At 36.3% G+C, this 13,120-nt stretch overlaps 1 protein-coding gene and 1 long non-coding RNA gene across 2 annotated transcripts in view; one reads left to right on the forward strand and one right to left on the reverse strand.

The window, feature by feature from the left end:
- Positions 1–3,749: 3,749 nt before the first annotated feature.
- On the reverse strand, positions 3,750–11,018 carry RFK (riboflavin kinase). Its single transcript, XM_031939650.1, has 4 exons — positions 10,178–11,018; positions 7,746–7,897; positions 5,659–5,761; positions 3,750–5,074 (listed from the first exon to the last, which is right to left on the reverse strand). Exons 1-4 carry the CDS (start codon positions 10,626–10,628, stop codon positions 4,944–4,946), a joined length of 837 nt encoding a protein of 278 aa, XP_031795510.1. The 5' UTR covers positions 10,629–11,018; the 3' UTR covers positions 3,750–4,943.
- Positions 9,402–13,120, forward strand: part of LOC116419443 — an 82,104-nt gene continuing 78,385 nt past the window's right edge. Inside the window, exon 1 of the long non-coding RNA XR_004229756.1 lies at positions 9,402–9,456. This is a non-coding gene — a long non-coding RNA (uncharacterized LOC116419443). The remainder of the gene's footprint in view (positions 9,457–13,120) is intronic.

Genomic DNA, 13,120 nt, shown 5'->3' on the forward strand with positions numbered 1-13,120 from the left:
CCGATTCATTTTATACAGCAAAATAATGGTTTGGACATGTATACTTATTTTGTATTTAATTTATACTCTAATATATTTAACATATATTGGTCATCCTGCCATCTGTGGGAGAGGGTGGGGGGAGGGAGGGGAAAAATTGGAACAAAAGGTTTGGCAATTGTCAATGCTGTAAAATTACCCATGCATATAACTTGTAAATAAAAAGCTATTTAAAAAAAATCTGTACTAAACAGATTTTCCAATAATACATAAGTATGTTCTTCATTTTTCTCACTTCAATTTTCTTACCAAAAGATCGGATATGAGTTGGTGGAAGGTTTCCAGGAATTTCAAAAACAGAACAATGAATTTTTGCAACACTAAGAATAGCAAGTGAGATCAGAAGCTTTCTCCACATCCAAAATACTTTAGAGGTGCATAGAAGGAAGTGATTAAGGAATTCTTGCCAAGATTAGGGGGAAAAACTGACATTCTCAGAATTATGTATACAAACACATGTGTGAGAGCTCATTAATTGCTAAATGTGGCTTATATATATAAGCCATGTAAATAGTTTTGTTTTGAGGAGCCCCAAATACAATTTCACAGATAACTTGTCCCTAACGCTATGTTTATATGCTGACTCTCAGCGCGAAGTAGGGTCCTTTCAATATATTTGCCTCTCACACACTTAAGCTCCTGAGTATGCCAATAAACTATCTTTCCCCTTAACCATGACTGGATTATAAAATGCCTGAATTCTTACATTAAATGGTTAGAGTAAATGCCACTTTTCCATGGCAAGATTTATGAAAAGAGAAATTGGACACTAAATGGTGTCTACTGGGTGGGTATTTCCAGGTTCAATTTGCATCTGGTACCAATAGCTTTCATTCAAAAGCTATGAAGTTACAACTATTGTGTCACTATGCCTTGTCTTTTTTTTCTCTTAGTAACCTGGTTTACTTACACCAGAGTCCAAATCTTCCTATCCCCAGATATGAGAGTCATTTTTTTTCTTAATGAAGTACTAAGCAGTGTTGTGGAAAGCTCCTGAGTTTGAACATTTGCAGTGACATGTATTTGTTCAAATGCCTTAGGCAAATTACATAAACTCTTGATCATCTCTAAAGGGAAGATTTGTATTGCCTCAGAGGATTGTTACAGTTTTTGTATGGTTTTAAGGAAGTTAGATATCCAAAGTCAGACTCAAGATCCATTCTAGCCTCAGATACACTTGCTATCTATGTGAACCAGGTCAAGTCAATACTATTTCCTTCAAATTCCTCTGGAAGATGAGCTGAAAGAAGAAATGTCAAACCATTCCAGTTTTTGCCAGGAAAATCCTCAATGGGATCAAGAAGTCAAATCCATGCTAAGTGAAATGGGCAGAACCAGGAGATCATTATATACCTCAACAATGATACTGTATGAGGATGTATTCTGATGGGATCAATTGATCAAGGATGGATAGAAGCAACTACACCCAAAGGAAGAACACTAGGAAATGAATGTAAACTGCTTGCATTTTCGTCTTCCCCCGTTATTTTTACCTTCTGAATCCAATTCTAACTGTGCAACAAGAGAACTGTTTGGTTTTGCACACATATATTGTATCTAGGATACACTGTGACATATTTAACATGTATATGACTGCTTGCCATCTGGGGGAGGGGGTGAAAGGGAGGGGAAAAGTCGGAACAGAAGTGAGTGCAAGGGATAATGTAAAAAAATTACCCAGGCATGGGCTCTGTCAATAAAAAGTTATAAAAAAAAGTCAAATCCAACAGTTTTGTTTTCTTTTCTGTGCCTGATCTAATTACTGTCCTACAAAACACTTACTATTAACTTTTGACTCAACTTTTCAGATGATTATTGATGATAAAGGTAAAATGTAAAAAATAAAAGGTAAAATTTCTTTGTCTGTCCTTAGTAAATAAATTGTTTTTGTGGTTGGCACAAAGTGTGAGATAAGAGAGCCCTGAATACCCATCTACTTCAACAGGAACCCAAACAAATGAAATAAGCAGCATATGCTTTATTCCTGACATTGTGGCAAGACCACCTGGGGACACATGGCCTGAAAAAACAAAACAAAACAACAAAAAATACAAACTTACTGGCCTTTCAAGAAGGTAAACATTTTATTGTTGAAACATCTTCAAATACTTTTCAAAGTCCCTTCAAAATAGTTTAGAACTTCAGCATGAAACTAAAAAATCATTTGATTCACATGACAACACAAATGCTTTTGAGGGATGTGTTGGGAGTTAAAAACTAGAGACTCTTTAAGCTAGAAGAATATAAAAGCATCTCTTATGTTACTTCCCATCATCCCTACCCAGATACTCAAAACTCTTTACCTTTAAAGGATTTTAAGGTCCTTTCCAAGTCTAATTCTATGAACCCATAAATTCCTAAATCTGCCTTTCCACACCTTCATAGGCTGAAATCCCTTCTATTTTACATTCTCATACAATTTTAAAATTCCATAGAGGGAAGGGGCCTACTTGGAGACAAGTGAATGCAACTTAACAAAAATATAAACATTTTGATTATACTGAGAATATCAAAAAAGACATCTTGTAGATGGCATTTTAGAGACCAGAGATTTTAATATGCAAAAGGGAGTTATAGAAATAAGAACCTACACAAAAACTTGGAGATAGCTAATGAAATGGTAAGTAGGCTAGAGCGTGTATAAGGGGTATTAAGTTAACTCAGAAAGACAAGGAACTATATAATGTGAAGAGCTTTATATTTTTTTAACAGAAATTTGTGATTTACCTTATTATTGAAGACTGAGTGGGAAAGTAATATGATCAGATCCTGTGAATATTGATTCAAAAATTCTATGGAGGATGGATTGGATTATCTAGAATGACCAGAGGATATTACAATATAAAATTGAGGGGCCATGAAAATCTGACACAAGGTCACCATCAAACTTTCAGAAACACATCTGACAGATTCCAAAACAGATGGAAATTTTAAGAGGCAGTTTCAAGGTGATGAAGCTACCTCTGGAAGTCTCTTTTTTATGAGTGTGACAGTAAAGCCAGACTCATTTCTCTTACCAGCTGCTAGTGCCTCAATGCTAAAATATCTTGGATGCCAAAGCTACTTTGTAATGTTTTAAAATAAGGTAATGCTTCAATTAAAGGGAAAAAAACTACCGTGAACACAAATATGTTAGACTAAAGAAGTTCAGAAAGACTAAAAAGTTCAAATTTAGCCAGGAGAAAAAAGTTTGATAACCAAACCCTGGAAGTTCAAACATCAAATCAAAAAGTAATGAGCAATACCCAACAAAAGCCTAGTCACCAGTAAAATACAAAAAAACCCCACCACTTTCAGAGTTCCCAACAATAAGCATGCCTTATTTTATAATTATAAGGGAAAATAAAATAATCCCATGAGCCACGTTTTGTCAAAATAAGTCTTTTATGAAGTAATTTAAAACTTATGTGAGTCATCTATTTATCCATTATTTTCCTCCAGGGGAATCATTATGAGCCTGAACTTGTTTTTGTTTTTAACATTCTTAAATGTCTACACTACTGAATATTTATATATATGAATATATCTTTATGGCACTACACAATGAAGTTCCCATAAAAAAGTGCTTTAAGGGTGGCAGAGATCTACTCTTAAATTATTTTTCATTTATTTAACTAGAGGTGGTTATTTGAAGAACCTTAAGCAAATTACTTCCAAGTACATTTTCCTAAAATTCCAATGTTCTTAATTTTCTTAATTAAACAAAAAGGTCCAAAAGTGCAGGTGTTTATTTAGAAAGAGGAAAGTACATGGGAATAAAACAAAGATTTGAACAAAGTTTTAATTTATAATCCTTCTAAATCAAATTACAAGCATTAAACTAGCATTAACAATGTAATTACACAACAGCAGAGTTTATACATGTTTAACATACATAATTATATTTAAAATAAGTTAAATAACTTTTAAAAATATATTCTATAATTTAATTGGCCCTTAAATGTTTTCCCTCTGGTTAACATTAGCTGAACTTTAGCTGGCTTTTTCTACCCAACTGGTTAATTGCACTACCTCCTCACTTTAATGAGTTACTTTAAAATCTAGGGTGGGTTGCAATATTTAAAGTTTTGTAAAGTAAAATCCAATCATCTTCAGTTAATGGTAGTAGAGGGAACAGATAGATATTACACTATACATAAAACCATAAATTGCAAAGATTATGAATAGAAAGAAATCAAAATTTAAGGAGTAAAAGAAGCTTCAAATAATTTTGAATATAAACATTTATGATGAAAGGACAGCAATGAAAATTTGAGAGCTATAGTTCTGAACTATTTTTTTTTTAAACCCTTAGACTCCAGAGCATGAAAATAAATATAAAACGGAAAACGGGCAGTAATTTGACCCCAATAACAAACTTTTTTCTAATAATTCTAAATAAAGTTTCATAATATTCCATCTTTAATAAAACATTGTACTACACACAAACACAAATACTACCATTTCTTCCTTTCAAGTTATTAAACTGCCAAAGCTTTTCACAATGCACATTTCACTTCTCCATGGCATCTAGATCTTCAAGCATTAGTTGGAAATTCCTAGCCATGACTTCTATTCTCATCTTCAACAAATGACTTGGTTGAGCCAGGTTTTTACTATCCATCAAGATCCTGCTTTTAAAAAGCTCTCTGCTTTTACTATGTCTTTCATAAAGTTTTTGTATAGTTCCAACATTTTTTCTCAAAAATCTTTGATTTTTTTAAACGAACCTTTTTGGTACTGCTGCCATGATGAGTTTAATGTAACATTTAATATAAGCATAAAATGGCAACTACATTGAATTATATAAATTCACAGCTAATTGGGAAAATTTTCTTAAGCTAATCAAATACGAGGCTGCAGCAGTGATACAGAGTAGTGGAATAAAAAGGGGAAAAAGAACAAGTAAATAAAATGACTTTTTATCAGTGGCCATTCACTATTTTGTTTTCTGGCATATGGAAGAAATTATCTTCTTTGAGTTTCAAATGCTCTGGTAAATCCAGTTGTCTCTTAGCTTCTTCAATATCATCTTGAATTGCAGAAATAAGGGCATCTGTGACAACAGGAGAAAATGAAGTTAAGTCATTTAGGAAAAAAACACAACTATAAACTCATTAAAGAATGAAAAAATGAGGAAGTGGATTTTACTTTTATTATAAATGTATACTCTTGATAAACTCAAGGAGTATAACTTTAAAATGAGATCCCTCTTGATCCTACTATCACCACCTCAGCACAAGCCCTAATCACACCATGCCTGGATTAATGAATTATCTACAAAATGGGGACAACAATACCCATAGTATTTACCTCTTAGAATGCCTAGTAAAAATCAAATATACCATACACAACCATAAGATTAGATTTTTGTATTACTGTAATTGCCTTCCAATTATTCTCTTAACTATCACTTTTCTTCTTCAGCATCAATTATGGTTCAGGTACAGATAAGTACCAACTGGAATAACTTTGGTTGTAGAACTAAGATGTAAAATAACCATGGTATATGGTTATTCTCTTGATGTATCAAATATTAACTACCAGGCTAATTATCTCTAACTTATTTTATGAAAAGAAATCTAAAAGATATAATGATTCATTCTTCTATGAGCAAAAAAAAAAAATTTAAGAACTTACCAACTGAACTAAAGTTTTTTTCTGGTCTGATGTAGCCAGTGATGACTATACTAAGGATTTCCCCATAGAAGTCCTCTTTGAAGGTATGTATAATGTGAGTTTCCTATAAATTAAAAAAATAATTATTAGAAATTGTTCATTTTAAAAGCACAATAGAACTTGAACTTTGAACAGGATTTAAATAATTTTTTTAATGATAAAAAATTGATTTTCTCTCCCACTTCATATCACAAAAAAAAAAAAAAAAAAAAAAAAAAAAGGGGGGGGGGGAGAGAGAAATCCTGTAAACCCAAAGACTATAGTTCTGGAATTAAGAACTATTATATCACTATTATAAGAACAATTATATCACTATTTGACAAAAATAGGAAAAATTAGAAAACTAGGCATAAACTAGGCACTACCCAACATTAACACCTTATACCAAGATAAAGACAACTCTGAGGCACCACTTCACACCTCAGATTGGCTATGACAAGATAATTATCGGGAAGAATGTGGGAATACTGGGACACTAATGCATTGTGGTAAACTGTGAAATGAGCCAACCTTTCTGAAGAACAATTTGGAACAATGTCCAAAAGGTTATCAAATTGTGCATACCCTTTGACCCAGCATTATCTCTACTGGCAAATTAGAGATGAATAAGGTATGCATTCCATCCTATACTTAAAAGCATTTTATGGACATCTCCACTTCCAACAGAGGCCCAATCAAAATAAATTTCAGGAGATAAATCATGTGGAAGATTATCCATTATTTGCTCAGGAAAGTTAGCTCAATAAAAGCAGATACTAAGGAGATCATAAAAACACATGTGCAAAGATGCTTATAGCAATTTTTAAAAATGGTGGCAAGGAACTGGAAATTGAATATCCATCAGTTGGGGAATGGCTGGTTTAAGTTATGGTATACGAATGTAATAGGCTATTATTGTTCCAGAAGAAATGTTGAGCAGGCCGATTTCAGAGAGTCCTGGAAAGACTTGCATGAACTGATGCTAAATGAACAGAACTAAGAACATTTTACAAAATTATGTGATCAACCATGGAGTTGGCCCTTTTCAATGAGGTGAATTTAAAGCTATTCTAATAGCTTTGTGTGATAGCAAGTGACATCTACATCTAGAGAAACTATGGAGATTGAATGTGGATCAAAGCATAGCATTTTCCCCTTTGATCCGATTTTTTCTTGTACAACAAAATGAATATGGAAATGTGTTTAGAAAAATTGCACAAGTTTAACCTATATCAGATTGCTTGCCAGAGGGGGTGGAGGGAGAGGAGAAAAATATGGAACAAGATTTTTCCAAGGTTGAAGACCATTTTTGTATGTATTTGGGGAAAAAAAGGCTTATATTTAAAAATCCTGGTTGGACTTAATCAGTACATGAATCTAAAACTTCTTTGTCAGGTAGTCAATAGGTACACTTCAACACTGGTTCATATTTGCATTCATCAGGATTTTTTGACTTTACATATTATGGCATAAAATTATTCCATTGCATTTATATACCAAAATATTTAACTATTCCAATTTACAAGGTTATTCTTAATTTCAATTTCTTTTGCTATAAAAAGTGTAGCAACAAACATCTTTCGTTGATTTCTCTGGGGCACAGACTTGAAAACAATATTGCTAGTTCCTATGCACAGAATTTAACAATTGAGGGGCTAGTTAGTTCCAAATTGCTTTCTAGAAGGGCTATACAATTCACAGCTCTACCAAGAATAAATTAAAATGCTTTCCTGTAGCACCTCCATATATCACCATTTTCCTTTTTTTTGGTCAACCTTGCCATTCTGATGAATGTAAGATGAGCACTTTTTTGGGGGATACTGTTATCGATAATCCTGAACAGGATTGTCTTTAGCTCTATAAATGCTATAATATCTACTGGGGGATAAAAAAGAATACTCATTTCCCCAAATCCTCTATATTATCCTTTGCAAAATACTTAGCTCCTTAATTATATCAAAATCATAAATCTTATTAGTTATAAATTAGAAAATTTATTAGTGTTCCTCCTTTTGCATATACAAACAAAATCACCAGAATTAAACATAAAATAAAAATAAAATCCTTACCACAGATTTTTTAGTATTCTTGTAGTATGGGTTCCATCCTATACTTAAAACCATTTTATGGACATCTCCATTTCCAACAGAGGCCCAACCATAATAAATTCCAGGAGATAAATCATGTGGAAGATTATCCACTACTTGCTCAGGAAAGTTAGCTGAATAAAAGCATATGATATGAATGTTAATGTGAGAAGAATTTTTCTACATTAAATATTCACACCAGCCTTACAAATACAAAGAGCCACATGTAGCTGATAACTCCAACCAATATTTAATGTTTATATACTGTGAGCTTCTCAAATGAATTTATCAAATGAGATAACGTATGTAAAATCATACAGTGCCTAGTACAGCAAGTATTCCCTCCCCTCCTCTTAGGTTGTTCATTATCAAAAATAAATGCCAAATAATTCCTACTAAACAGGTCAGAGATCAAAAACCAGGTCTGTCCCCTGGCAAAGACGAGTCAAGTCTTCCTCAGCTTTGAATTTATTTTACTTAAAAAAATATGACTTCCAAATTATTTGACATCATTTCTACTAGATTTTAAACGGGATATTGGGGAATTCCTAAGTAAAATTAGCTCTACTATATTCTTTCAAAGAAGGCCACGTTTCATTAACATTAACATTACTGCTATGACACTAATTACAACATTTTCAGAGTTGCATTTTCAGGAACTAATCAATGATAGAATTTGAACCATGAAAAATTTAGACTACTCCCATCTATAGATTTTTAAGTAGTTCTTAAAGCCACTCAAGCCAATTTTCTGTGGCCAATCTGGCGCACTTCTCTGCAGCCAGAATTCAGGATCATTTTTACATGATGAATATGTTACTGGACAACCAAGTCTATATTTTTATCTTTGTATACCAGTAACTCATATGCTCTTAATATTTAATAAAACAGGACTGCAAAGATTAGCATTAAAACTATGCCTTACTTGAGGATTAAACTAATGGGCGGAAGAGTCATGCAGGAGTGCCACAAAGGATTTAGAAGCATTTTGGGTAGTTAGTTGCCATTGAATGTATCGGATGTAATGATTTCCTCCCAACTGATAAGTTAATGTAAGTTTTGATATTTAAGAATGCAAGGTTCTGGATGAAGAAAGCAAAAGACCTATTCTGACTTCTCATTTGTATTATCACGCTAAAAATACTAAAAATTTTGTGAAGCTTGCTCTGATCGGAGGAAATTACTTTCACTAGTGTTAAACTAATTTTTACTTGTTTCATAAATATTCATAAATGTTTTATTTGATGTGACACTTAAGTGGCAATTTTGGTCCCAAAAAGAAAATTTCTATATTATACTCAAATTAAAATATTACTACAACTTAGTTATGGAACCATGGCCATCACTTAACTTCTCAGTTTCCTCATCAGTAAAATGGGTATAACTTTTTTCCTTTCTCAAGGGGTCCTTATGAAACTAAAGAGACAATACATACAAAGTAATCTGAAAATCTTCAAGTAGTGTGTCACTTATTCCTGCTCCAGTCTACCCCAAAGTGACCATTATATCAAATTCAAAATAAAATAAAGGTATAATAATTGCTGAGTATTTCTGAATGGTCACAACAACATACTATTGCGTATACGGTCCTTGTAATCCAGAACCAAAATAATCAGAGGCAAGCATTAGTCTTATCAATTTTAAGAATGACCTTGGGGCCAAATGATATCTTGTGTGGAGATACCTCCTTGTGGTAAGGTGATGCCCAAGTGTGAGTCTGTGTGGGTGGGGAAGGGTGGGGAAGTTAAACGACCGAAGGTTATCTTACACCCAGCAGAGCTACAAGTTCAGAGGCCAGCCCACTAAGTGCATCAATTCCATCATAATTGCCAAGTAAAAAGTAACCCGGGGTGGGGGCGGCTAGTTTGGAAGCACTTAGGTTCAAATCCGACCTCAAACACTTGACGTTTACTTGTCGTGTTACTCTGGGCAAGTCATTTAATCCCCAGTTGGCTTGCAAAAAAAAATAAATAAATAAAACCCAAAACGAGTAAGGAGGGAGAGCCGCAAAACAGCTGCGTGCCCGCCTCCCACAGGCAGACCTGGCATTCAACCTATCCGCGCAGGTAAGCAGCGGATTGGCTCCGTCAATTTCTAAGGCTCTTCCGCCGGGAATGCCCACTGTGACTCTGCCTGAGTCAGGTTAAACCAGAGAAAGATTTGGTGGGGCGAAGGGGGAGGGTAGGAAGAGGAAGAAAGACTCAGATTCTACCGGGTGATTGCTGATAGTCTAGGCTCCGTTTCCTCGGAGGACTAGGGGACCGTGGAGAGATAAGGAGGAAGGTGGATTTGCTCCCGTCCACGATTCGGCCCGGCTCCGCTGGGATACGGGGATGTGCGAGCCTAGGGGGCTGCTGGCTGCCGCCCCTCGCGTAAGGGACTCCCAATCTCCCGCCTTGCTCCCCAGCGCTTACCTGTGGGGATGCCCAGCTGCTTGGAGCCCCGTCCGAAGCCCCGCACCACCTTGCCGCGGCAGAAATAAGGCAGGTGCTTCATCACGTCGCTGAGTCCGGGCTCCGGAAACGGCCCGGGCGGAGAGTCCGGCGGAGCCGCCGTCGAGTTCAGAGCAACGGTTCCCCCGGGCCAGCCGGGAGTGGAGGGAAAGGGGGAGGGGGAGGGAGGGAGATTCCTAAGGGCACAAGGCAGGAGGGAGACCGGGCGCGCGTTTGCGGCCCTCCCCAGAAAGCTGCCGACGAAGGGCACGCGACGGAACCTCCGCACACCGCTGACCCAACAGAAGCCGCAATAGCCCTCCCAAGCCGGCTGAAGCGGAAATCTATACGGGAGGAGGGCGGAGAAGAAACGAAGGGCGGGGAGAGAAGAAAGGAAGAGCGGAAAGGCGCGTTCCCATTGGGCAGTCAGCATGGCCGCCGGTCTCTCCAGCCAGGTCTCCGCTCGTTCTGTTCTTTACAGAACACGCCCCTTCTCCTCCTCCCCTTTTTTATCTAATGGACTAGCCCAACTGGGGCTCGGCGCCTGCGTGAAGGCGCGTCCTCAAGCTCCTGCGGCTCTTGTCAGTTACGAAGCATAAAGAGAAGTACGTGGTTCTGGAACTGCTGCTCTCGGCCACGTTCAGGTTCCCCAGTGATTCGTGAGGGTCGCATATTCAAATTCAGGCTCGGCGCAAGTGGTCAGAATGTCTCCTTCAACCAGCCGAACCTCCCCATGTAGCTGTTCTCCGTATACTGTTGGCCCCACTCGACTCATTCCTTAGCCTTCTCCTTAAGGCAATGGTCACCTTCCAGTCTGTAGCCTGAGATGATCCCCGAGGCAGGCACCGTGAAGTCCCGTCCCCAGCCCTCACCTCTCCGGCCTCTGCATCAGTCAGAAAGATCATTAGAGATCGGGGACAGAAAATTGGATCTGCGCTGGGTTTAGTTCAACAGCTACAAACAGGCGTTTTATAAATATATCCACCATAGAAAAGCATTAATAAAGACCGTCGTGCTAGATGTTAGAGAACATTTAAAAGAAAAGTTTAGCTAACACAGTCACTGTCATAAACAAGTTGACAGGCTAGGAAAGCCGGGAATACAAAAATTTGAATTTGTGCATTACGGAATCATGCAAAGTATCCCCTGAAACGCAAGGTTTTTGTCAGCTAAGGGTATTAACATATCCTGGAAGAAATGGTATTTGAGTTGAACTATATAATTCAATACTGGGGTAAATAAGAGTATTCCAGACCTAGGAGAAAACTAAAAGGCAGCTCAAATGGTCTGGTAGTGTCCAGCCTGGAATTTGGAAGACTTGGCTTAGATCCGACCTCAGAAACTACTACTATGTAGTCCTAGGTAAGCCACAATGAGGTGAAGGATAGGATATTTACTAACACAGTCATTATCACGAACAAGTTCATTGGCCAGGAGAGAAAAAAGCAACCAAAAAACCAGAATACAAAATGTTTGCATTAGTGCATTAGAAAACTACCTAACTGGAACAAAGAGGCTTGGGAAGGAGAAGAGATTTTAAAGGCATCGCCTTTATCTCTTCTCTCTCTTATCTCTTATCTGAGATAAGATTGGAAAAGTAGGATCCTGCAAAATTATGGTGTGCCTTATATTACTATGCAAAGGTGTCTAAATTATAGACCAGAGCCACTAAAGATACTCTATTAGCAGTTGGGGTGGCAGAAAATGCTAAAGGTAGGAAGAGTTGAATTGTTAGGTTATTACTGTATAGTCCAGGTGGGTTATAATGAGAATGTGTATTTGAGGCATTCAGGAATAGAACATGCATTTGAGAGAGATTATAGAGAGAAATGAATAGGTAGAGAAATGTAGAGGTAAGGGACAGATAATCTGAAGGCTAAAATTATAGACCAGTAAATGATGGTTGGTAACTGCTCCAGACAAAAATACTGAAGTCAAGAACTGAAGGGAAACAATGTTCCATTTTAAACATTGAATTTCAGTTGGTAGTAGGGATATCCAGTTAGAAATTTCCTATAGGAACTTGCATATGAGCTCAGAAGTGAGATCTAGGCTGGAAATAACAGATTTAGGGATCATCTGAATACATTTAGTGGTTGAAGCTGTGCTTGCCAAAGGAAAAAATGTTTTTGAGAAAAGCAGGAGCTACCTGAAGGCACATCTTTTGAGACACACTCTTGAAAAAATTTTCATGATCTTTGGCTAGCTGCTGCATTAATAAACCAGCAACATAGGCTACAAATAGGTACACTGTAGTTGATCTACTCAAGAATGTTATATACTTTAGATACCAATTCTTTAACTAGTTCCCAATTCTACAATGATTCTCCTACCTAGGGATTATGAAATTATTTATTATCAGTAAATATTTGATTTGTGTACCTATTTTTATATACCTGGAGTCACGTAAAAATTTTTTTGGGCAAAAAGAGGTTGAGAAGAAAAATTTTAAGAAGCCTTATTTAATTTAGGTAACGCTTATCTGTATCTCACAATTCCACGGATGACATCTATGTGATCTCTCCTGTTGAGCTATTTGACTCAAGAGTTTGAATGACTCAGAATTGCCCAGAGTCATAAGTCAACTCTTGATGACCCCATGAACCAAAGCATACCAAGCCATTCTGTTGAGGAGTGAGATACCCCTATTACATCAATTCTATCCTCAAAAGGGCAAGTTAAAACAATTGTGAACATAAAAAAAATGTATTTTTTCAAATTACATGTAAAGATAGTTTTCAATATTCATTTTTATAAGATTTTGAGTTCCAAGTGTTTTTTCTTTCTCTTCCTTCTCTATTTCCCCAAATAGCAAACAATCTTACATACATACACAATCATTTTAAACATATTTCCATATTATATTGTGAAAGAAAAATTAGAAGAGAGAAGATCCATGAGAAAATAGGATGCTCTGATTGGTAA

This window comes from Sarcophilus harrisii, chromosome 1 (genome assembly GCF_902635505.1).
Source record: "Sarcophilus harrisii chromosome 1, mSarHar1.11, whole genome shotgun sequence".
Lineage (NCBI taxonomy): Eukaryota > Metazoa > Chordata > Mammalia > Dasyuromorphia > Dasyuridae > Sarcophilus > Sarcophilus harrisii.

Coding starts and splice junctions, on each gene's coding strand:
- RFK (XM_031939650.1), bottom strand. CDS start 10,628: ATGCTGACTGCCCAATGGGAACGCGCCTTTCCGCTCTTCCTTTCTTCT. Junction 7,898..10,177: donor GCAGCTGGGCATCCCCACAG/GTAAGCGCTGGG, acceptor GCTTTTATTCAG/CTAACTTTCCTGAGCAAGTA. Junction 5,075..5,658: donor AAAAAACTTTAGTTCAGTTG/GTAAGTTCTTAA, acceptor CTGTTGTCACAG/ATGCCCTTATTTCTGCAATT.